This window comes from Eulemur rufifrons, chromosome 6 (genome assembly GCF_041146395.1).
Source record: "Eulemur rufifrons isolate Redbay chromosome 6, OSU_ERuf_1, whole genome shotgun sequence".
In the NCBI taxonomy this organism is placed as follows: domain Eukaryota; kingdom Metazoa; phylum Chordata; class Mammalia; order Primates; family Lemuridae; genus Eulemur; species Eulemur rufifrons.
Window position 1 is genome coordinate 23777344 of NC_090988.1, and position 27118 is coordinate 23804461.

At 35.4% G+C, this 27118-nt stretch overlaps 1 protein-coding gene across 1 annotated transcript in view; it reads left to right on the forward strand.

Annotated features, from left to right (window-relative positions):
• The window catches only part of ARHGAP20 (Rho GTPase activating protein 20), an 83304-nt gene that overhangs the window by 17157 nt on the left and 39029 nt on the right, over positions 1–27118 (forward strand). The window contains exon 3 of the mRNA XM_069468962.1: positions 25587–25751. Coding sequence (XP_069325063.1) covers positions 25587–25751 — 165 coding nt within the window. The remainder of the gene's footprint in view (positions 1–25586; positions 25752–27118) is intronic.

The window sequence follows — 27118 nt, forward strand, 5'->3', positions numbered from 1 at the left end:
AGAAGATGGATGGTAATGATGGTTTTACAAAAATGTGAGTGTACTTAATGCCAGTGGACTGTTTACTTGAAAATGGCTAAAATGGTAACTTCTATATTATGTATAAGTTTTCATAAACAAGTTTTGAATAACTTTCCTTTGCATGCAAGAAAAAACAAACATCAAATATAATGTTTTGTCCTGTCTGATATGATCAATCTTTATTTATCATTCTGATCATCCTACTATAACCTAGTGCTTCTTCTCCCTTTTGTAAAAGCCCAGAAAATAAAGAATATGCCAAAAAAGAAAAAGAAAAAAAGGTTCATGTGAACCAGTGGTTTGCAATGGAGTGATACAAACCTCTAGGGGGCACTTTGGATTTCTGTGGCACATGTGAGTTTTACTCTATGATTTAGTGGGAATTAAAATAAATGTATATGTATAGACTTTTATATAACAAAGGGGCATTGTGTCTAATAGGATCAAGAACCACTGATGTAGATGAATTGCCACGCTAGAGAAAAATGCCAACAATTTGACTTCCTGAGAAATGCCAGTTATGATTCTTTTAGGTTACAGAACCAATATGATGATATGCAACTAAGCCCCTCCTCACACTGCCTCCCTGTCACCTTTGCAGTAATTGGTGCTTACTTTAGAGCCAGTTCCCCAAATTCCTACCTTAGTAGTAGCCAAATATGATGGATTTTATGTCAAAATAACCATAATAAAAAAAGTTGAAGTTATACATGTTTTAATCTTCAGTTTATTTCCTGTGAGTTTTTCTAGGTCAATAATATGAGCGCATAGTGCCAGGGAACAGAACCTTCACATATCTTATGCTTTTATTCTGTGTAGCTGTTGTTGGTTAGATTCTGAAGGTGTACAAAATATTTGTAAGTAATATAATCTTGGGATTGGAAAGAACCTTAAAGGTCCTCTAGTCTGGTGTTTTTTTAACCTTTCTAATTCAGCATTCTATAGTGGGACCCAGCCATCTGCATATTTCTCAAAAACTCTCTCTAGTTGATTCTGATGCACTCTTTTTTTTTCATTTGTGGTAGGAACACTTAACATGAGATCTATCATCTTTATAGATTTTTAAGTGTATAATACAATATTGTTATCTATAGGATTTTAATGCACTCTCGATAGAGAACCACTGTGGCAAGATATAAAAGAATCTTTTTGTACTTATTTGCTTATAAAAAAAGGAATACTGAAACAGGATTTTAAGGAAATATTTAAAATTAACAAAAGTAGTACATATTTCACATAAAATAAACGATGACATATAGAAAACAAAAAATAAACTCTCTATTCCACCTCATGTACCCTTCTTAATCATATGTATATCCTTTTAAATTCTTGTCTATTCAGTTGTGATTAAAATTTTTACTTGCTTTCCCTCATGTTTAAATTCACATAGATATTAGTTTTTTTTTCATTTTCAAGTCTCTTGCAGTTTTTCTTTTTAATTGAAGATCAAATCCTATTAAACATTCAAGAAAATCTTTGAATTTTGTCCACCTTTATATATGTATGTTCCTGAAAAGTTACGTAAATCATATTTTTATGAATTATTAATGAAATTTCTATATTTAAAAATCCTGAAGTTAAAACTTAAATCTTACAATATAAAACTTAATATTTTTATTAAGTGATGCTCTTCTTTTTCTAAAGTTGTTAAAAATAATGCACATTTTTACAGTTACAATTTTGCTTTTCTATCCATTATACCCCAGAAACACGAGAAATTTCTAAAGTCCAATATGATTGCATACCTATTTTAAGTAGAACTTTATAGAGTAAAATTCTTCTACCCCTCTAAAAAAACATTACTGAGATGTAACATGGGAACTAGCCTGCAAAAGATTGTGGGCAGTATGGGGACAGACAGCAAAGAAATGTACTGTTCTACTTATTGGCATTTAATATTGTTTGAACTACATCCATATTTGGTTTTGGCTTTATGGTAGACCTTACTAATTTTACTGTTGTGCCTTAGTTAACTTGGTACTTAGTAACTAATGACTTGTAGATGATGAAGCTTTTATCAAAATCTACAGGGAATTTAAAAGAAATTTTTCATTTAACAGCTACTGCATCTCAATTTTTTTAATTTAATGAACAGGATCTGGGTTTATAGAGGAAGAAAGACTTAGATTAACTGAATTAACCATGATGAATTAACCATGTTTATGTGTTAAACACAGTTTTATCTCCAGTGCTATTTTATGAACCCATAGAGTACAGAAGGAGAGGCAGTTTACAGATTTTAACATTTTGTTTTTGTGTGTAGACACCATTCAGATCAGCTGGAGGTCGTTTATCCAAGTAATTATTATACTATCTGCTGTAGCAGATAACAGACATCTTTCACACTGAGAAGGTTAGAGGTTTTCTAAGGTGAGTGGTTGCAACATGGCTGCACTTAGCTGCTTTTATTTGTTGACACAGTAGTGTTCCATTCTATGTTTAAGGGCAGCCTGACCTTGTGACAGAATTGTCCTCGTGTTAAGACTCTGTGCACATATACTAAAGAGATTAGTTTTCTTAAAAGTAGAATAAGAATGTCGAAATATATTGTTTGTTAAATCCTTTCTAGTTCTATGGTTATATAATTATGATTTGTTGAAATCCAACAAATCCAAAGACTTCTCTGTGTATATTCTGAATTCTAATGTTTGTAATTTTTTAGACACACCATACTCTGTAGCCTTGGCTCAAGTGTTGCTTCCTTCAGGAACTCCTCTAACTCTTCATAAATAACATACATATTCCTACAGCACCCCATATGTCTAGTTTTTATGTATAAATAATAGAAATTTATTGCTCATAGCTCTGGAGGCTGGGAAGTCCAAGATTAAGGCACCAACAGGTTTGGTGTCTGGTGGGGCCTGCTCCCTGCTTTCAAGATGTCACCTCTTACTGCATCCTCATATAGTGGAAGGGGAAAACAGCTCCCTTGCACCTCTTTTATAAGGGCATTAATCCTATTCATGAGGGCTCTGCTCTCATGACTTAATCACCTCCTAAAGACCAAATCTCTTAATACTATCATGTTGGTGATTAAGCGTCAACAAATGAATTTGTGGGGGGACACATTTGAACCATAGTACCTGATTACTCCAAGCCTCAGTTTCCTCGTCAGTGAAATGAGAATCACAATAGTACCTTTTTCTTTAATTGACACATAATAATTGTACATATTTATGGGGTACAGTGTGATAAACACCCTATATATCTTTTAATCATAGCACTCAATTTGAATCACCTTATGTGCATGTTCCTTTTAGTGTCCTAGCAGATTTATTAATAAAATAATATCTTGTAAAATATGATATTATTTGTTGGATGAACTAGTGAATGAATGAATGGCTCCATTTCCAAACCAAAAGAGAAATTTAATGAGTTAGCACTGTTAGTTTATGACTTTTCCTGACCTCCTTTAAGTAGCCAATACATAAGAGACTTTCCTTCTTCGTGGGTATTTGTGAAATTCTCAATAGAGAAAAATGGAAATTTCTTTTAACAAAATGATTCTGAGTTATTGTTAGGAAGTAATTTCCTGCAGTAAAATACCACAAGAACTCATGTATGCAGTCTGTAAATTTCATATATATTAGCACTCTTACGGTATTTCTTCACTGTTTATTTAGAAATGAATAGTCATACAAACTTTCCCTCGAGAAATTCATCATTTTGATATAGTATGTAGCACACCTTATAGACATTGCACAAAAATCTATCCACTTTTGTTATAAGTAACAATCTGTTGCCACTTTTAAGTTTTTATTCACCTGTCAATCTCCTTCTCCACCTCCAAAGTAATTTATTGTGTATGTGCTTCTTGTAAGACTTTGTGCTAGGTACTTTACGTATATTACCTTTTAAATCTCTGCTTACTGTGGCTGAGAGGAGAGAATGGTGACGCCAGGGAAGCATTGTGGCACAGCAGATTTGGTTGTGATTCAGCTTTGGTTACATTCAAATGCTGGCACTCCATCCTGACTATCTGTGTGACCTTAGATAAATTACCTGATCTCTGAGCCTGTGTTTTCCTCTGTAAAGTATGGATCATAATGCTTGCATTATAGAATATAAAATGAGGAAATAAGTTAAAATGCTTAGAAGATTAACTGAGTTATTATTAGTTGCCTTCTTCCCTTCCCTTTGATGTATTTCATTTTTAAGCTTCAAACCTCCCAGCACATCTAGTAGTATCAAACTTGTTAATAAAATGCACCTACTTTATCATCACAACATGTATAACTAGAAGTGGATCACTGATCCTGGCTCATTATATAGTGGAAATTAAGTCAAAAACTTCCCATAGGTCACACAATTGATTAGTGTCAGAGACAGAACTAGAACCCAGGCGTCTGGTCTTGATGGAATATTCTTTGCATTACACAAACAAAAGGGGTATGATATAGTGTCTAAGAGCATGGACTCGGAAACCAAATTGCCAGGTCCGACTCTCAGTACTTCTTACTAGCTGTGTGATGTTGGGTAAGTTTTTAAACCAGAGGTAATAATGACACCTACTTCATAGGATTTTAGGGAGAAATAAATGGGTCTTACATACGTAAAGTTCTTAAAGTAGACTCTGGCACAAAATCAGTGGCATATATGTGTAGGCTATTTATTATTGTTAGTGGTAGTAGCAGTAGTAACAGCAGAAATGCACATTATCCTTGTAGTGAGACTCTTTAAGGACCATAGCAGATGGGAAATAAAAAAGATGAAAGATTCAGAATCTGGAAGCCAGCTAGAGTCTAATATTAAATTCATTTAGCATTTCTAGGTTTGGCCTGAAGCAAGATTAGCTCGGAAAATTATGGATTTATTCTTAGTAGACCCTGACAACACTTGAGGTCTCCCTAGGCAGAGGTTCTAAGAATGCCTAGAATGACTCTGGGAAATGAAGGTTTGAGCCATGGACGATTGACCTGGTTTACTCAGCCACTTAAAATGAAGGGGCTCTAGGAAGTTCATGGGTGCCAATGCTATCAATCAAGATTAGACACATATAGAATTGGGTGGTTTGAAATAAGGGTGGTAGGATAAGGAAGCCCAATGAGAAAGCATTGGATAACTAGGAAAGCAGCCATTTGCTCATTGGCTTCTACTTCCTTTTGGTCAGTTCACTCATGTTGTGCATGACCCCACACCACACACACACACACACACACACACACACACACACACCTACACCCATACTCACATTGTCCTGATTAGACTATCTCCCATTGTGTTCTACAAATTCCTCATTATCCCGTTTTCTTTTTTCTCTGTAATGTTGCATCATAACTTTAATATTAACCTAAAATGGATGATATTAATAGCTTACTTTCAAATGAGGGAAGTACATTTATACTCTGGAGTGGTTTACTGAAGATTGTAGAAAAATCTACTTGCATAACAGAATGAAAAACTGCCTCTACCCATGATAGTTTAGTGTGAACCTTCCAGATACAGTAAACAGAATGAGCTAAATGACCTCATAAAGGCCTCTCTCATGCTGACTCTGAGGTAGTTCTAGTAACAATTTGACATAATTTAAAGGAAAAGTCAACTTAAAAGAGAAGTTACTGGACTTCCTTTTTTTTTTCTTTTTTTCTTTTTGCATGTAGAAGCCTCTCTTTTTTTTTTATTTTTTTTTTATTTCAGCTTATTATGGGGGTACGTTGCCCATGTAGTGCCTATCCCCCCAAGTCAGAGCTCCAGGCGTGTCCATTCATTCCCCAGACAGTGCGCATTGCACTCATCATGTAAGTATACACCCATCCCCTCCTCGCACCCCCCCTCCCCGAGTCAGCACCTTCAAGCATGACCATTCCCCAGACCGTGCGCAACGCACTCATCACGTAGGCATACACCCATCCCCTCCCCCCACCCCCCACCTCAGTCTGATATCCGATTGGTATCATTCCCAAATGTGCATTTAGGTGATGATCAGGGAAACCAATTTTCTGGTGAGTACATGTGATGTTTGTTTTTCCATTCTTGGGATACTTCACTTAATATAATGGGTTCCAACTCTCTCCAGGAGAACCAAAGAGATGTCGTATCACTGTTATTTCTTATAGCTGAGTAATACTCCATGGTATACATATACCATAATTTACTAATCCAATCATGAATTGATGGGCATTTGGGTTGTTTCCACATCTTTGTGATTGTGAATTGTGCTGCTATAAACATTCGGGTACAGGTGTCTTTGTCATAGAATGACTTTTGTTCCTTTGGGTAGATGCCCAATAATGGGATTTCTGGATCGAATGGTAGGTCTATTTGAATCTGTTTAAGGTATCTTCATAATGCTTTCCACAGGGGTTGCACTAGTTTGCAGTCCCACCAGCAGTGTATGAGTGTTCCTGTCTCTCCGCATCCACGCCAACATGTGTTGTTTTGGGACTTTTTGATAAAGGCCATTCTCACTGGGGTTAAGTGATATCTCATTGTGGTTTTGATTTGCATTTCTCTGATGATTAGGGATGTTGAGCATTTTTTCATATGTTTGTTAGCCATTCTTATATCTTCTTTTGAAAAATTTCTATTCGTGTCGTTTGCCCACTTCTTGATAGGGTTGTTTGATTTTTTCACTTTCTTTTGGAGTTTTGTAAACTTTCTATACCTAGATACAGTTTCTTGGCATAAGACTTTTAAAATTTTGAACTTTACAGGAATTTTTTTAAAAACTTCAAGACTTTTTCAAAATTACAATAAACTATATTGACATGTTATCTTAGAAAAAACCAGCACCAAACACTATTCCTTGGTGTTCTTCTCATCACATACTTTGAATCATCCATGGATCTCTCAGTTGAAAACCTCAGAACATATTGTCTAAAACTGTAGGAATAGACCTGACTTTTTATTATGAATGTGTATTGAATTTTGTCAAATGCTTTTTCCTGATCACTATCTATTGAGATGATCATATGATTTTTTTCTTTTATAATTTGTACTATGCAAGTTAATGATTTTTAAAAACGTTAAAACAACTGCATTCTTGGAATAAAGTTCACTTGGCCATTCTATCATATCCTCTTCATATATTATTTAATTCAATTTTCTGAAGGATGTTTTTAGAACTTTTGCCTATATATACATGAGGGATGTTGATCTGTAGTTTTCCTGTGATATCTTTGGTTCTGATATCAGAGTAGTGCTAACTTCTATGAATGAATTGGGAAGTAATGTCTCTTCTTCAATTTTCTAAAAGAGTTTGTGTAGAATTACTATTATTTCTTTCCCCTAAATGTTTGGTAGAATTCACCTGTGAAGCTGTTTAGACCTGGAGTTTTTATTTGTTTTGAAGAGGCTTTAACTACATATTAAACTTCTTTAATAGGACTATTCAGATTGTTTATTTCTTTTTGAGTAGGCTGTGGTTGATTACGTATAGTTCAAGGATTTTTTTCATGTTGAAAGTTGTCAAATTTATAGTCTTATAGTTCTTTGTAATCTTCCCTTCTTATCCTTTTAACATCTGTAGTGATGCTACCTCTTGAATTCCTGATATTAGTAATTCTAATATTAGTTTATTAGATAGTATATTATATATCAGTATGTTCTATATTAATGTATTATATAATATAAAGTATTATATAGTATAATATTGGTGTCTTTTCTGTTATATCTTAGTCCTGATGAGTCTAGAAAAGTTTTAACAACTTTATCAATATTCCCAAAGAACATAATAAGGAAAATATATCTTTAGAGACAAAACATGTCATGACTGAATTTATATTGATTTCCAATTCAGATTTAGGACTATAGGTATTTGTTTACCTTAACCAGTCTATGTTAACATTCATGTGTTTCCTTTCTTTCATGCTGAGAATATCACTTTCAATGATACTGGAAATGTAGGAATTAGAATATGACATAATTACATTATAATGTACACACAAAAGTTTCAGGGTAACAATATCAACACTATCACTGCCAATACGATTACTGGAAATAGTTTAAGTTTTCTTTGACAACCATTTTTATCCTTATGACATAACCCAGTAGTGAAGCAGAGTCATATTACTGCTTTCTAAAGTCATTTGGAATAGTTATTTTTATATGGTTATGCCACTGGACACAAATTTTGGTTAATTTTTTTCAATTTTATTTTTAAAATGTTTTAAAATTTTTATTTGGTTTTATAATTATATAAATTATGTAATATTTACATAGTTCAAATTGAATATATTAAAACAAGATGTATTCAGAAAAGTTTAGTTTTGTCTCCTCAACCCTGTTTTTTCCCTTTGTCATCAGTAACTTATAAAAAATTTAATTTTTTAATATAACTAAATAGGAATATATACATATATCTTTCTTAAACAGTAATATACTATATTCTTTTCCCACCTTATTTTTTTCACATTATATCTGTACAATCACTCCCTACAAGTATATAGAGATATTTTTCTTTTCTTTCTATAGCTTCCTGGTAATTCATTGCTTATATATCATGGTTTATTCAGCAGTCCCTTGCTGATGAATGATTGATTACATTGTTTTCACTCTTTCTTAAATAAATGATCCTGCAATCAAAAACCTTTTATGTTTATTAGATATTGCCACATTTTCCCTTTGTAAGGGTTATACCATTTCCATTTTTACCAGTGATGTAGAGGAGTACCTGTTTTCATATAGTCTCACTAACAGTTTCTTGATAGGGTATACCCGAGTCCTCTTAATTTAAATTTCTATTAATGTGAAGCAAAGATTATATTTTAAATTATATGATATACTAAAGAAATGTGAATTATATTTATTGTGCTATGAAAACATAAGAAATGCATGATATAAAAACAAACCCATCAATGCAGTATAGAAATAGAAAATGTTCTTTATATAAAAATAAATGTTGAAGTATTGTTTTAACTATATCAGTTTTTGAGGATATATAATTTAAATGTGTTTATGATGAGAGTATCACTGAATTTTTCTTAAATTTCTGGCATTTGTACCCAGATCATATTTTTATATCAGAATTATAGTAAGTAAAATTTTACTGAACTCTCAACTCATTTGTTGTAAAGGGCCTTTTTCAATTAACTTTTGAGTATGAATTCCTTGTCCTCCTGCTATTTTTTTCCCCCTCACTGTGTTTTTATCCCCCTGTGTTTTGGATAAACATGTAAGTTCTTCATTTGTTATATAAAAATGAGTTTATGGTTATGTTTATGCACCTGGATACTGAAATAGACTAATTCCTCTTGGACTTAGTAATTGTCTGCTTTTTATTAAAAGGAAAATAGGATGAAGACAGGAAGAGAAGATGAAGGAATCAGCAACCTCTTTTTATTTTTTAACCTCCAGCAAACACTGGACAGATGAAATACCTTTTAAGTGGAGCTACTGGTTCAATAATAGTCCTCTGATATATTTGTTTTGGAACTGTACAAACTTCAAACTGAGTATCAAGAATCTGTTGTGTAGAAATCTGGACTCTGTTTTCATTGGGCTGGTTATTTTATGAATGAGAAACCCAAGAGTGAAAGAGACTAAATGCCTAAGGTTACACAGCAAGGGAGTATTAGAAGTAGGGTTAGAGCCCATGTTTTCAGTGTCACCATAATAGCCTAAATTTTTTCTTTCTCATATCTGGCCTTAAAAATAAGAGAGTGGATGAAAAAGAAACCAGCATTATCATGCAAAGGACATTCAAAAAGAATAGGAACAGTGCCTCATTGTTTTCTAAGGCATTGAAAATATGCACCTGGGGATGTGAGTAACATGTCTTAGTTCTGAGAGGAATGACCTTTGGGGGGAGAGCAGGATATTTGCCCTTAGGGATTGTGCTCCTGGGAATAACCACTTCATCTTGGTGTAGGAGATAGGGTAGAGTTCCAGTTGGTGGGCTTGGATAAATCAGCTCTGTGCTCTCAGGATCTAATGAAAATAATATGAAAAAAGGGTGACCTGCCAGCACTCTACACCTATCCCCAAATTAAACCTGCAGATTCAACCTCTTTCAAAAACTAATGGAAAAACAATGCATCCTTCTTCCTTTCAGTGCTTGCCTCACTGTGTTATTATTTATTTACTTGTCTCTGGTTCTCACAGTTCACTCTGTAGGCTAGTGACGGTGGTGCCTTCTGACTTACCCCTCCGGTAACTGGAAGGTACACCACTCTGTGAAAACAAAAACCTCTTAGGGTAGAGGTCCTCAAAGTATGGTCCTAGCACCAGAAGCATCAGCATCACCTGGAACATGTTAGAAATACCGATTATAGAGCCCTGTCCCATAATACGTCAAAAATTCTGGGAATAGGGCCCAGAATTCTGTGTTTTAACAAGCCCTGTATGTGGTTCTGATATAGGCTGAAATTTGACAACCAGTATCCTAGGGCATTACTTAGAAGTGATTAAGGCATAACCAGGTGGGGTAGTCCAGGGAATGAGATTCAGGTAATAGAGTTAACTCCTTAGCAGTATTAGGAAGGCAATATCCAAGCCTCTTCAGGATTACTAAGTGTTTGGAGAGCTACTGCAGGCTCTGGTGGCCCAAGACGAAAACAAACAAATGGTAAGCAACAGCAACCTGAGTTTGGAATGTTGTAGACATAGATTAAACCTTAGTTCTCAGTACAGAAATGAAGTCATTGCTGAACAATACACTATCTGTGTTTCGCTATATTTGTATTATGTAAACCTGGGTTTAACTCTGCCCCATAAAAAAAAAAATAAAAATGTTTTTCCAGCCTATCCCTTTTTTATCTGCTTTACCTCCCACATAGAGGCAGTGAAACAGATAAAATTAGTAGTTTTTCCTACTTGCCAGGCATAAATTGTTACTTGCTGTTTCCCAGGAGGAGGGTTTCTTTCCATAGCTACTTTTATAGTCTAGGTTTTGGGCCAGTGAGAAGCTAGGAACTGTAATATCATAAGGAAGAAGATTATTCTCAGGCCACAGGGAGGCAAACATTTGTTTTCATAAAGCAAGTGACCCTCTCAGGGTCCTGCAGGTTTCTAGAAAAATCTTTCTGGAAAAGGCGAGGGGTTCAGAAGTTGTATGGTGCTGCTGCTGTGTGATGGAGAACCACTGCTACAAGTAGTAACAGCCATTATGTTTTTGAGCACAGATGTGTTCTAGATGTGCTTAGCTAAATGCCTTACTTGCATTATCTCATTTAATCCTCACAACAATCCTGAGAGGTAAACATTAATACTTCCATTCAACAGACCAGTAAAATGCAGTTTAAAGGGCTTACTCAACTGCCCAAACTGATAGTCTTAAAGTGGCAGACCAAGTTTCAAACCCAAGTCTGTCTAATGCCTAAATTTATGCTCTTAATCCTCATCTCCTAGCACTCCTTCCCCACACTTCAGCCCTAGGCACTTCTAAGGTCTGTTTGCCTCTCTTTGCCTTGCATATGTTTCCTCTCCGTTTCTTTACTTAGATAATTATCTCTAGGCTCAGTTCAGCTTATGCCTTGTGATACCTTTCTTGGCCGCATCTTCCTATCTTTCCTCTCCAAGCTCCCCCCACTAAATTACCATTAAGATTCTTCATGTAAGCTCTGTTATATCTCCATCACCACACATGTAACATAATCATTTCTCTAGATGCTTATCTCTCTCAGTGGCCAATGACTACCTCATAGCCAGGTTTAGTTTCCTATATTCTTTTCCTCATAACTTGAGCCTGAATGTATAATTCTCCTCTATGGTCTTCTTACAATCTTAGAAATTTAGAACTGGAATGGATTTAACAAAAATATCACGAAGACTTAACTCATATCTTAAAGGACCAGGGATTGAAAAAATATTGTTTACAGCAGTAAATAAGACAGACAGAAACCCTTGACCTTGTAGAGTTTACATAATGTTCCAATCTGAAACACATTAACTCCAGTTGTAATTCACATCTAGGTCTCTCATTCCTCCCCATTCCATATTTTACTGCTAGTGATTGATAAGCTAGAAGTAAATCTCATTCCCACTGAATTTTAGTCTAGGATTCTTTTTGCTATAAGATTTACTCTTCCTAATAGTGCTTGACTTATCTCCTTAGATTGGTAGCACCATGAAGGCAGGGGACCCTGATTTGTTCTGGTAATGTTTTGGGTACATTATACCCTGGTTCCAGAAGGGAAGAAGGCTTACTTCCTATCCCCTTTTTTGTTTCCTACTCTTTCAGAAAGCTGTCTACTTAGCGTCATGATTTAACAAAAAAAAAAAAAAAAAAAAAGGAGAATAGAGATTAGGCAGCTCAAATGTAGTCAATTTAAATCTGTTTTTGTGGAATACTAACTCTCCTTGCAGATAACCAGAGTTGAGGTCAGTGGAGAAACATTTTCTGAAGAGTGAGAATGAAAATTCTACTGGAATTTAGTAGTATTCTTAAAGATTTACTCTCATATCTTCTCCCATCTCCTAGATTCAGAAACCTCTGGAATTTATTTATAATATAATGTTATTGAAAATGATAGAGTTGGTAGACCACTTTCCCACTAAACTCTCTTTCTAGGGAGGCCTCTAAAACAGGAAATTTTGCTTTAGCACTTGTACTGAATGGTCAGAGAAAGCACCTTATAGCATTGCACTAAAATTTTCAGGTCCTGTATATTTGCTCAGCTCCATCAACACAGAGGCAGTGCATGCTTTCTGCTTTGTTAAGGGAATGGTGTCATTTTAGCTGTGTGAAAAAATGACTTAAAATGTGGTTTGGTTTTAGTTGATCTGTCAATTTTTATTTTGTCTAGCATTTAACATGTGAGATTCACGCTTTAACATGCATCAGCAGTTACATATAAGTATTCCATTATTAACAACATTTTTAAAGATTTTGAGTAAAATTGAAATTAAGACATTTGCTATGTAGCATTAATTTATGATTATTGTGATAATCTCTTGATAATTTAAACATGAGGGAAAAATTTTTGAGAATGATGAAATCTCAAAGTGCTGGGATCAGAGGCATGAACAACTGTGCCCAGCCTATATCCAGTTTTTTGAGAGTTTTTATCATGGAAGGAATGTTGAATTTTCTCAAAATCTTTTTCAGCATGATTGAAATGATCACACAGTTTTTGTCCTTAATTCTGTTGCTATGACATATCATATTTATTTATTTATTTGCATATATTGACTATCCTTTTATCCCTGGGATGAATCCGACTTGATCATGATGAAGAGTCCTTTTAATATGTTGTTGAATTCAAATTGCTGGTATTTTGTTGAGGATTTTTGCATCTATGTTCATCAGAGATATTGACCTGTAGTTTTCTTTTTGTTGTTGTTGGGTCTTTGTCTGGTTTTGATATCAGGGCAATACTGGCTTCACAGAATGAGTTTGGGAGTGATCCTTCCTCTTTGATTTTCTTGAAATAGTTTGAGTGGGATTGGTATTGGTTCTTCTTTAACTGTTTGGCAGAATTACCAGTCTCAATTCCATTTATCTCTGTGCTGATCTTTATTATTTATTTTATTTAGCATCCACCAAAACTAATTTATTTTTATATCTCAAATGATTTAATTTGAAATAACTTATCAAAAACAAGAATATGCTTAAAAATTTATTTCAATGTCTCTAATGATGTTTTTCTTTAAGAAATTTTAGTCAACTCATTGCTGTGATTTTCTTTAAAAAAATGTCTTAAAGCTAGTATTCATTATGTGGTTCTTCCTTATCCTGAAGTGTAGTGAAGGTATTTGCCAGTATTGTAGCTAAAGGTTCCTATCAAAGCTACCTCTTTTCTATTAGTTGTGAATCAACTCATGTTTGTATCAACCTGAATATTGACATTTTGGCATAAATGAGCTGGAAGTATTAGATATCTTAAGTCACTGCCTGGAGTATACTGCCTTGAGGACTTTGTAATTCATAGGTACAATATGATATTTCTAAGTTTCCTGATTGGGAGCTAGTAGGTAATATTTTTCAATGTTAGCAGATCCAGAAATTATAGATATAACTACCTTTAATCAGGTATAATTCTTTTATTCCTTTCAATGTACCATTATATAATTATTACCTAAACCAAACTACTCAAACTACTGGAGTGTTCAGTCAGCATATTGGTGACTTGTTTCATTGTTGAATCAGTAAACACACTAACATGGAACCATATCACATTGTAAATACTACATATGTAAATTTCCTCGAGCAGCTTGAATATGTTCATCATTCAAAAAGGTGACCCAAACAAATTTTACTTAATTATTAATGAAGATAAGAGGTATGTTTGAGTCAACAGGCAACACAAAAGTGACCAGGTTGGTTTGGAGGTTTCTCCATTTTTAGTTGGGATCTATCTGTTTCTGTTTCATTCTTTTATAATGAAATAGAGCTATTCACAAAGGCTGCCATTTTTCATTGGGCTATTTGAAGTTCTAAAACTCAGATTTTTCTCTGATTAGTGGGCTTGCATCATTGTATATAATTTGTATATAAATTATTTCATTTTAAAGTCCTTAGAAACAATGCTCATAAGATCTTGTTCCCACCTTTATCTTGTAATGTCTTGTCAAGTGCCTTGTACTAAGTGAATTCCTAATAGATGTAGAATAACTTCTGTGTCGAGATTATGAGGAAGTTATGTAGTTACTACCTTCTCTGGAAATAATGTCTCCTTGCATATGGATCTCATTCTACTAGTGTAACTCTGTTTATTAGTGTCCTTCTCTGTCCTTCACTCCATCTGCCATTCTGTCTTTACTCATTTAATGTTTGTTTTCCTTGGTCTTTAAATATTAGCATCATTGTTAATACAAGATTGTTGATCTCATTCTGTCACATATGCTGCCTGTTCCAATCAGCATATTGATAAATAATTTAAAAGTGCTCTTTTGTGTATTTCTTACTTTTAAGCCCTTGCTCACTCTATTTATCCAACCATTTGTCCATCTATGCTATCAAGCCCTTATCCTATCTTAGTTCATTTTGATCCTGGTATTAACATTATCACTAGGCTCTGTTCTCATAATACAAGTTAGAATTCAGACTATATATGAGCTACATTAACAATCCCCAATCTTTTGGCAACGTGGACTGGTTTCATGGAAAACAGTTTTTCCACAGACCAGGGGTCGGGGGATGGTTTCTGGATGATTCAAGCGTTTTATATTTATTGTGTAGTCAAACTTGTCTGCTAATGATAATCTGAATTTGCAGTTACTCCCAGTGCTGACCTAGTATCACCACCTCACCTCTACCTCAGATCTTTAGGCATTAGAGTCTCATAAGGAGCACGCAACCTAGATCCTTTGCGTGCGCAGTTTACAGTAGGGTTGGCACTCCCATGAGAATCTAATGCCGCAGCTGATCCGACAGGAGGTGGAGCTTATGCAGTGATGCGAGGATGGGGAGCGACTGTAAATACAGATGAAGCTTCACTCATTGGCCTGCCACTCACCTCCTGCTGTGCAGCCCAGTTCCCCAGGGATTGGGGGCCTCACAGCTACATGATTCATTATTTAATCATTGAAGTTAATTCAGAAGTGGAAGTATAGTACATGTTGCATAGAACCATGTCATGTTATAATCACTATATATAGTTTTCCTTGGTAATTGGAATATGATTTTATCAAGATGATGACTATTTAAATTTAATAATACTTTCTCTTGCTTAATCCCATCAGCAAGATAGATAATTGGTTTAGACTAGATTTCCAAATGATATGCTTTTAATGCTGAGATGTTCGAGGTAGTCATGAATATCTAATAGATAGATTTTTATTGTTGAATAAGATAGAGTTTTGATGTTGATAGTGGTTTTTATAACTTCATTTCAACAGTCATGTCTTTTTGTTCCAAATTACTTCTGGACTAATTTATTTTCTAAGATTCACCAGGGCTTACACAGGTGATATAGAGAGTTCTAACTTATATGTCATAACCAGGTAGGGTAAAACAGATGATACAACCTGCCAGGGTTACTGAGTTGAGCTTACTCCTTAGACAGTGTACGAGCTATGGTCATTGGTACTATGTATCTGGGAGGTTAATTTGATAAAGTGAGTAGTATAGATTGGAGAAAAGAGAGAGCAAGAAAGTAAAGAGTCCAGTTAGGAGTTCACTATAAACTATAGGATAGATGTGAGGACCTGGAGTCAAGAAATTTCATGTTTTAGTTAAAATCTCCTTAAAACATAAGAAGTGATTTTATGGATTTTATGTGGTGATCAAAAGAGGGAAGAATCAAAAGTAACACTAGGGCCCTCACTTTTGCTAGTAAGAATGTAAACTAGTACAACCACTATGGAAAACTGTTCGGTGGTTCCTCAATACATTAAACATAGAATTACCATATGATCTAGCAGTTCCACTCCTGCGTATATATTCAAAAGAACTGAAAACAGATGTTCAAACAAAAATATGTCTAAAAATTCTTATAACAGCACTATTTATAATACCCCAAAGGTGGAAAAAACCCAAATGTCTATCAACTAATGAATGGATAAACGAATGTGTTATAGCCATACAATGGAATATTATTTGGTAATAAAAAGGAATTAAGTACTGATACATACTACTACATGGGTAAACCCTGAAAACACTGTGGGAAGCAAAAGAAATCAGGCATAAAAGGATACACATTATATGATATGAAATATCCAGAATAGGCAAAGCCATAGAGACAAAATGATGTTAGTAGTTGCCAGGAGCTGGGGGAAGTGGCAAATGGGGAGTGACTGCTTAATAGGTACAGGTTTTCCTTTAGTAGTGATAAAAATATTCAGGAACTAAATAGTGATAATGTTTATACAACATTGTTAATGTACTAAATGCCCCTGAAGTATATATTTTAAAATGGTCAAAATGAGGATTTTTATTTTATGTATATTCTACTATAATTTTTTTTCTTTTATTTTTATTTTTTGTTTGTTTTTCAGCTCATTATGGGAGTACAAAAGATCAGGCTATATACATTGCCCATGCCTCCCCATCCCCCTGAGTCTGAGCTTCAATTGTGTCCATTCCCTAGACAGTGCACATCACACTCATCATGTAGGTGTGCACTCCTCCCCTCCCCCCACCCCCTCCCCCCCAGTCAGAACTTCAAGCGTGTCCTTTCCCCAGGCAGTGCACATCGCACTCATCAAGTAGGTGTACACCCATCCCTTCCACCCAGCCCCGACCTCTGTCTGATACCCAATTGGTGTTATTCCCAAATGTGCACTCAGGAAAACCAGTTTGCTGGTGAGTACATGTGGTGCTTATTTTTCCATTCTTGGGATACTTCACTTAATAGAATGGGTTCCAACTCTCTCCAGGAGAACCAAAGAGATGCCATATCGCCATTTCTAATAGCTGAGTAATATTCCATGCTATACATACACCACATTTTGCTAATCCATTCATGAATCGGTGGGCATTTGGGTTGTTTCCACATCTTTGCGATTGTGAATTGTGCTGCTATAAACATTCAGGTGCAGGTGTCTTTTTTATAGAATGACTTTTGTTCTTCTGAGTAGATGCCCAGTAATGGGATTGCTGGATTGAATGATAGGTCTACTTGAATCTGTTTAAGGTATCTCCACATTGTTTTCCATAGGGGCTGCACTAGTTTACAGTCCCACCAGCAGTGTATGAGTGTACCTATCTCTCCACACCCACGCCAACATGTATAGTTTTGGGACTTTTTGATAAAGGCCATTCTCACTGGAGTTAAGTGATATCTCATTGTGGTTTTGATTTGCATTTCCCTGATGATTAGAGATGTTGAACACTTTTTCATATGTTTGTTAGCCATTTTTATATCTTCTTTTGAAAAATTTCTATTCATGTCCTTTGCCCACTTTTTGATAGGGTTGTTCGATTTTTTCTTACTGATTTTCCTGAGTTCTAAATAGATTCTTGTTATCAGTCCTTTATCTGATGTGTAGTATGCGAAAATTTTTTCCCATTCTGTAGGTTGTCTGTTTACTCTCATGACTGTTTCTTTGGCTGTGCAGAAGCTTTTTAATTTGATCAGGTCCCATTTGTTTATTTTTATTGTTGCTGTGATTGCCTTAGGGGTCTTCTTCATAAATTCTTTGCCTAGGCCAATGTCTGTAAGAGTCTTTCCTACGTTTTCTTCTAGAATTCTAATAGTTTCTGACCTAAGGTTTAAGTCTGTTAACCACCGTGATTTGATTTTTGTGAGGGGTGAGAGCTGTGTGTCCTGTTTTAGCCTTCTACATGTGGATATCCAGTTTTCCCAGTGGCTGGGCATGGTAGCTCACACCTGTAATCCCAGCACTTTGGGAGGCCAAGGCAGGAGGATTGCTTGAGGCCAGGAGTTTGAGACCAGCCTGGGCAACATAGCAAGGCCCCGTGTCTACAAAAAAATAAAATAAGAACTCAAAATTAAGCTAGTTTAAAAAAAAGCAACACTAAGGCAAGAATCACAGACTTAAATGCTTTCATGGTGCTAGGAAGTGCAGTAGACAGAGTAAAGAAGTGGCAGAGCGGGAATGTGGTGAACTGGGCATTCAAAATCAAAGTTTTTGAAAACTCTATTTGGGCCAAATAAAATATAACTGTGGGCTATAGTGTTCACCTCTACTAGAAATTGAGCTGAGCAACTAGACTCAAATTTCCACAGGAGTAGAGAATAAATCTGGCTTATTTACCCAGTATCTTAATTTAGAATAATGCCTAGCCAATATATTTAGATGCTCAGCAGGTGTATGTTAGGTGAAAAATAAAAAATAACTAAATAAATAAAGTCTAGGCAGTAAGGCTATATTCTTTTTCTCTTGTCAATTTTATCTCCAGCTCGCCATCCACAACTAATCAATTTACAGATTTTAATAATCTGTATTTTTTATGTTTTCTTCTATCTTTCCTATCCCTTTTCTTACTGCCAACTTGAGTGTGCAATGTTTCTTACCTGTATTAATAACTTCCTAATGGTATCCCCTTCCTTTAGGTTGTACTCCTCTATTTTCTTCAATATACACATTGAATATTCTTGATCCAAAATGCTTGGAACCAGAAGTGTTTTGGATTTGGGATTTTTTTTTTTTATTTTGGAATATTTGCATATACAAAATGAGATATCTTGGGGATGGGACCCAAGTCTAAACACAAAATTCATTTATATTTCATATGTACTTTATACACATAGCCTGGAGGTAATTTTATACATTTTTTAAATAATTTTGTACATGAAATAAAGTTTGTGTACATGAGGTCAGGTGTGGAATTTTTACTTGTGGTGTCATGTTGATGCTCAAAGTTTTGAATTTGGGAGCATTTTGGATTTCAATTTTTTGGACTAGGGATGTTCAACCTGTATTACAACATACAGGTCCTGCTCAAAATCCTTTAGTACTTTTAAATAAAGTCTAAGTCCCTTAGCATGATAGGAAAAATATCCATGATCTGGCCCCTTCCACATCTGCTCCTGATCTTCCTCAGGTCCTTATAATTCCAGCCTTTCTGAATTTTCCACAGTTACCAAAGCACAAGGTGCATTTTTGACATGTTCTTCCTTCTGCTTTACAGTGCCCTTCAGGCTTTATTAATCTGTCTGTCCATCCTTTAAGACTTTGGTTCCTCCAAGAAACTTTCCTAACCAATCCAGTCTCAGAGATGGACTCCTGTTTTTACTCCTCTTTGTGCCACAGTGCTCTGCATTTCTTTTATTGCACTTACCTCACTGGTTTATCATTGTGTTGCTTGTCTGATTTCCCTATTTGATTGCTAACTCTTTGAGGCCAGGGACCAAATCTATTTCCCACACCTGGCACATGGCAGGTACCCAGCAAAGGCAACCCTTACCACTATTACAAATAATTTTTTATGTGGTAATTATATGTTTAATGAATGTTGAATGAGAATATTTAAGAAATATAAAGCAGAATATAAGTTGCTAGATGTCATGTAAGAGATGCCAAGCAAGGATTTAGTTGAGAGAAAGTTTTCATAGAAGAGATGGCATTGGGAATGGACTTTGAGATGTGGGTAAATTGGGGGAGATAAATTATGTTCAGTTATTCAAAAATTATTGAACAGTCACTATGTGCTAGCTACTATACCAGGCTTTGAAGTTATCCAGAGCCTATCTAGTATTTGTCATTATAATCTCTAATTGATTACTACTTACAAATAGACAATTCCAAGAAGCACTCTGAATTTTAGTTTATTTTCTTTTGTAATATACTATGGAACAACACCAACTCTAAAACTGTACCTGAAAGTGGACTTACTTTTAGAATAAATGTTAGTAATAAATATTAAGAAATATTACTGTGGCCAGGTTTCATGAAAGCTTTTATCTAGTTTTAATAAAAAATGATTAAACCTCCTTTTTGCCTTTCAGAAGTGGCTTCACAAACCCATTTGAAAATGAAATGTTAATATGTAAGAAGCAGGCAGCAGGTTAATTCTTAGACTCTACTTGTATTTGTTAGATCATTTTAGAGCTCTATTAATTATAACTTGGAAATCTTAATTGGGCTATATTAAGAGGCTAAATAGGTTGTAATCCTACCCTCCCCCCATTTCCAAACTCTAAAAGTCTAAAAATAAACATATCTACATTTCCCTCAAAATAAAAATAAACACTTCAGTATCACATAATTGAGAAATACAATTTTAAGTAGAAAACACTAATTAAAGTTGTAGTTTTAAAAAAACAAAGGTTATTTATTTTTTGTTCCCTTCTATGAAAGATTTTTTTTCTTTTAAATTATGAGAGTGCAGAGATCTTTAGTTTTATTTTAGAGTATTGCATGAAATTTTTTTAAACCAATGGTTAGCTTGCTAAAGTCTTCAGGCATCTCTTGCCATACTCATATGTACATCTTTAAAATGACAGACTGATAAATCCATACAGAAAAAGAAAATTGTTTCAATTTCATTGTGGATGCTCCCTGACACCACCACCAAATCTACTTATGTGAAAGTATTATCATGAGGAGAAAAACAGTTGTTATGTATGAAAGTCCTTTGGAATTGCTTTAAAATGCAAACCATTTTTTAAAATAGTGTAATCTTTGGCCTAGGACAAACTCAAGCAAAAGAAGATAAATTCCCTAATTGCGTCAGATTAGTGTTTATTTGTAAACATTAAAATATTTTAAAAGTATTACTTAAACCAAAGATCAGCAAAGTTGGCCTAGATAGGCAGCTTGTTTAGGTAAATAAAGTTTTATTGGAATACAGCCACACCTGTTTATATATGTATTCTCTGTGACAGATTTTGCAATACAAGGGAAAAAAAGTTGAATAGTTTCAACAGAGACTGTATAGCCCACAAAACCTAAACTATTTATTGGCTGACCCTTGAGTAACAATTTGAGGATTCCTAGTTTAAACCATCCTGCTATCTGATGGATGAATATTATAATTAAAAAGCAGTTATTGGCCAGGCGTGGTGGCTCACGCCTATAATCCTAACACTCTGGGAGGCCGAGGCGGGTGGATTGTTTGAGCTCAGGAGTTCGAGACCAGCCTGAGCAAGAGTGAGACCCCGTCTCTACTAAAAAAAATAGAAAGAAATTATATGGACAACTAACAATATATAGAAAAAATTAGCTGGGCATGGTGGTGCATGCCTGTAGTCCCAGCTACTCGGGAGGCTGAGGCAGGAGGATCACTTGAGCCCAGGAGTTTGAGGTTGCTGTGAGCTAGGCTGACGTCATGGCACTCTAGCCCCGGCAACAGAGTGAGACTCTGTCCAAAAAAAAAAAAAAAAGCAGTTATTTATTGGATAACTAAACCAAAATACAGATGATGATTTTTCCCCTTGCAAAATTTTCCTGTTATGCAATAAAAAAATTAAAGCTATAAAATGCTATTTTAGTCATTGTTTCATTTATGCATTGCTTGCTAGCCTTGCCCTTGTTCAGTTTTGACAAGAGCAAATGAAGCTTTATTCTTGTTTTCTACAATTTTGAAAATCACTACATACTAAAAGATCTCATTATACCTTCTCCCACTCCCCCAACCCAAAAGAATTTGAGAGAGAAATAATTTTTCTCTGTGATAGTAAATGTGGGCCTTTTCTTCTCTCTTTGCTTAATTCCAGTCTATAATACCAAACATAGAAATTCCCTTTCCCTTTTCTTGAAAAGGATTCTGATTGATTTACTTGCCTTGTTATCCACCTATAGGTCTTTTAAAGTTGTTACATAATATGTGCTTAATCAGTAATTAGTGATCATAATAGAATTCATTTCTTAGAAGAGGTAACCATAGCTGAAAAAAAAATAGGAAATGATGGAATAACTCTCAGAAGTTCACCTTAGCTGAAGTAGAACTATAAACTATTTATACTTACTTTGAATATATTATTGTAGAATTTTAGAATGTTAGAGCCAGAATCTGTTGTAGACTCATAATAGAGTAGTGCTTCTCAAATTTCAACATGCATTAGAATAGTGGTCCCCAACCTTTTTGGCACCAGTGACTGTTTTCATGGAAGACAATTTTTCCACGGATTGCGGGGTGAGGGGAAATGGTTTTGGGATGATTCAAGCACATTACATTTAATGTGCACTTTATTTCTATTATCATTACATTGTAATATATAATGAAATAATTATACAACTCACTATGGGTTGGGGACCTTTGCATTAGAATAACCCAAATGACTTGTTAAATTACAGAATGCTGAGCCAACCCTCCAGAGTTTCTGATTCAGTATGTCTTAGCTGGGCCTGAGAATTTGCCTTTTTAAGAAGTTTCTTGTTAATAATGATGATGATGGTCAGGGCCCCACACAATAAGAATGACTGTAATAGAGGCAGGGCTGGCTGACCACTCAGGCATTATCTCAGAGCTGTCAGGATAGCATATGGTCCTCATATTCTTAGTATACCCAGAAGAGATCTGACACTGTGACCCATACTATTCAAACTCAAGAAGCCAGAATCCCCATTCATTATAGCTGCCAGGTAAACCAGACAGTTGGGGTGACAGGTCATGGCCTCTCACACCTTATACTTTGATGGAGACTCTGACAAGTTTTTATTCCTTGAGCTCTTCTTTTAATTAGACTAATAAAGAAATATCTCTTAAGTTCTTTTGTTATTGTTATTGCTGTTGTTTGGTTTTTATTTTATTTCAACGCTGGGTTATTTCACTGAGGCAACTGTCAAAAATGCTAAACTACATTTATGTTTTAGGATAGGGTTATACTCTCCAAAGTAGTTAATCATATCCATTATCTGTTTCCCTCTTACCAATAATCTTAATTTCACCTTTTGGTATATGTTATTTTAGTTAGTCCCATATTCAGATTATAAAAGGGATTTAAAGATTTTATAGTCCCATTTTATAGTCCTATATTACTTTATAGATGAGGAAACTGAGGCAACCAGATAACTTGACATACCACACTACTTAGCAAAAAAGGCTTGGATTAGCCCCCACATCATTAAGTCCTAAACCACTGAACTCAGGCACCATGAGTAGAGGAGGGAACTGAGCCAGTGTGAAGTGCTTGTCCGTTTGAAAGGCCACATGGAATTTTTAAAAGTACATATTTTGAAACCATACTTGTAAATCACCTTCACTTAATAGTAGTATAATTTTGACTACTGCAAATAGCATCAAATCTGTAAAATGAGAGATAACAACACCTACCTCAGAGCTGATTGTTTCTTTCTTCTTCATACTTTTCCTTCTTTCTTCTTCATACTTTTCCTTCTTTACCAGCAGTACCACTTTTGAATCCTTATGTGTTGAGCTGCTAAAAAATAAGCAGAGTTCCTGCCTTCAGTTCTTCACTTCTCATTCTTTCACTCTCAAACCCCAGGCCATTTGAGTTCTGCCTTCACCATTCTCCTGGAACTGTTTTTTTGAAGGTCCTAATGACCAGCTGATGACTTTTTCCCCAGACATCTTCTCTGCCCTCAGCTCATTATCCCCGTTAGCACTTTCAGCACTCCAGACCCCCACTGCCTTTTATCCTTCTTTTTCTGCTACTTTATTCAGCAATCTCCATCTTGTTCATAGATTCTCTTCTCTTCATCTCTTCAATTTACATCTTTTCCCAAGGTGCATTTATACCTTATTTCTTATTCTATGTTCCTTCCCTGGCAGTTACAGCCATTCCCAAAGTGTTATTTATCCACCTGTGTTTCTATGACAGCTCTACTTTGGACGTCTCTTCCAACTGCTGGGTACCTGACTGACTTTCCCATACCACCTAGTCCACTGATAATTTCAGACTGAGTACATTTTCAGCTGAGCTCATCTCTTCTTCCTGAGCCACAATAGACTTTCCCACCTTTGTTCTTCATCTTTGTTAATCTCTAAAATGTAGAGATGCTCCTCCATTTACAATGGGGTCATGTCCCAATAAACTCATCATTAAGTTGAAAATATTGCAAGTCAAAAGCTCAGCTAATACACCTAATGTACCCCAATAAAATATCTAAATTCAAAATTTGAAGTATGGTTTCTACTGAACGTGTATCACTTCTGTACCATTGTAAAACTGAAAAATCATTAAGTTGAACCGTTGTAAGTTGGGGACCATCTGTATGTGGAAATACAGAGGACCTAGATTGTCCTAAGCAGTCTCAGAAAGGAAAAAGTTGATGGACTTACACTACTGAATTTCATGATTTACTATAAAGACAGAACAGTAAAACAATGTGGTTGTAGCATAAGAGTCAACAGATAGATCAGTACAACAGAATAGAGAACCTAGAAATAGACCTGTTTTATGGTCATGTAATTTTTAACAAAGGTGCCAAAGCAATTTACTGAGGAAGGGAAATTCTTTTGTACAAATGGTGCTGAAATAATGAAATATTTATCTAGAAAAACAAAATGAACCTCAGTCTCTACCTTATACTATAAACCAAAAATAATTTCAAATCGATCATAGACTTAAATGTAAAGACAAAAGCATAGTATTTTAGTAGAACACGTAGGAGAATATCTTCATGACTGAGGTATAGGTGAAGGTTTCTTAGAAAGGTCATAGAAATTAAACACTATATGAAGAAAACCAATGAACTAAACTTCCATCAATTGTAAAATATAAAACTTTTGTCAAAAGCTCAGTTAAGAAATTGTACAGGCAAGTGACAGACTGGGAGAAAATATTTTCCAAAACATATCCCTGACAAAGCACTGTATACCACCACAGTGTATCCAAGTACATAAAAAAATTTCTATAACTTGATAGATAATATGTGTATAATAACACATATTAAGTGTGGTGGCATGTGCCTGTAGTCCCACTTGGGCAACTGAGGTGGGAAGATGGCCTGAGCCCAGGAGTTGTAGGTTACAGTGAGCTATGATGGTGGCACTGCATTCCAGCCTGGACGACAGAGCAAGACCCTGTTTCTGAATGAATGAATGAATGAATGTACAGATAGAAGGATAGATAGTTGATAGGGATATAATAAAGCAAGTACAGTAAAATATTAATGGTAGAACCTAGGTTGAGGTATACATATGTGTGTTTATCATAAAACTATTTCAACTTTGCTTTGTTTCAAAAGTTTCATAATGTAATGTTAAAGACTACTATGTGGAGAATAGACTGGGGGACCAGTTAGGACATGTGCCATTGCATTAAAAAGTTACAGAGTTTTATTTTTCTTGACCAACTATAAGCTATAATTGTATAAAACTTGGTCCTATATTTGATCGTTTGACTAACTGATCTGTGGAATTTGATCTGTTGCAGGGAAAGTCCTTCTGCTAGCATCGACACATGTGCATTTCTGTCATCATTTGTGTGCTCCGATAGGACTCTGCTGATTGATGGCCGGGTAGAACTCAAAAGAGGCCTGCAGAGGCAGGAGCGACATCTTTTCCTATTCAGTGATCTGTTTGTTGTGGCCAAAATCAAGTAGGTGGACTGTACACTGTCTCCTTGTTATCATTATAAAATTGCATTTCCACTAACAAGGATACCCTTTCTACTCAATGCTATTGTTAAAAATGCCTGGCTGGCCTCTATTACTACACCTAATATCTAAAGTGAGTTGTATGTTTGTTTCGTTTTTTGCAAAAAAAGTTTCAATTGTTTATTCATTCAACAAGTGTCCCATTTAGGTCCTGAATAAATGTAGGAAATACAATGAAGAATTTGATGGGTTGTCCTTGCTCTTTGGTAGCTTGCATTCAAATGTGGGAGCTTACCTTCCTGTGTTATGGTGAGGGGTGAGGAATGACAGATTGTGGTTAGTGCTATGAAGAAAATAAGGTGCCTGGTGAAGTAAAAGATGGGGTATATATGTTAGGTAGGTGTAGTCAGGGAGAAAAGTCATTGAAGGATGTAATGCAAGTAGCCATTTAGATAGATATCATGATGAGCATTCTATTAATAGGTAGAAGGGAACAGGTACAAAAGTGATGGGGAAAGCTTGGCCCTTGGGGGAGTTAAAAGAAGGCCTGTGTAACTGGAGCCTAATGAGCAAAGGAGAGTCATAGGAATTAAGATGAGTGAAGTAGACAAAGGTTAGGTTATCAGGACCTTTGCAGGCTATATTAATGATCTCTTGCTGTATAGCAAATTACCCAAAAACATAACAGCTTAAAACTGTAAACATCTCCTACATTTTCTCTGAGTCAGGAATCTGAGAGTGTTTCACTGGGTGGTTCTGGCTCACAAGGCCTCATGAGGACCCTCAGGCTTGATGGGCAGGGTTACAGTTATCTCAAAGCTCAACTAGAACTGGAGAATCCACTTCCAAACTCACTTATGTGGATTCCAGCAGTCTCAGTTCCTCACTGGCTGTTGGCCAAAGGCTTCCTCTCCATGTGGGTCTCTCTACCAGGCTGTTCATAATGGTAGTTGCTTCTTCCTTCAGAGTGAAAGATCCAAGAAAGTGAAAGAGAGAACAGGCCATTGAAATAGCACCCAAAATAGCAACCACAGTCTTTCATAAACTAATTTTGGAAGTGATGTACCATCATTTCTGATGTATGTGATTGGCCACACAGACCAACCTTGGTACAGCATGGAAGAGAACTACACAAGAGTGTGACTATCAGAAATTAAGGATCACTGGGGACAATCTTGGAGGCTTGGTACCACAAAGGCTATCATAAGGACTTAGGGTTTTATTCTGAAGGGTTTTAATTAGAGAGGCATAATGTGATTCATATTTTTAAAATATAATTCTAGCTCATGTTATTTAGATAATGGATTGGAGGGTAGGCAAGAGTGGAAGCAAGGAGACTAGATAGGAAGTTATTGTAGTAATCTTGATT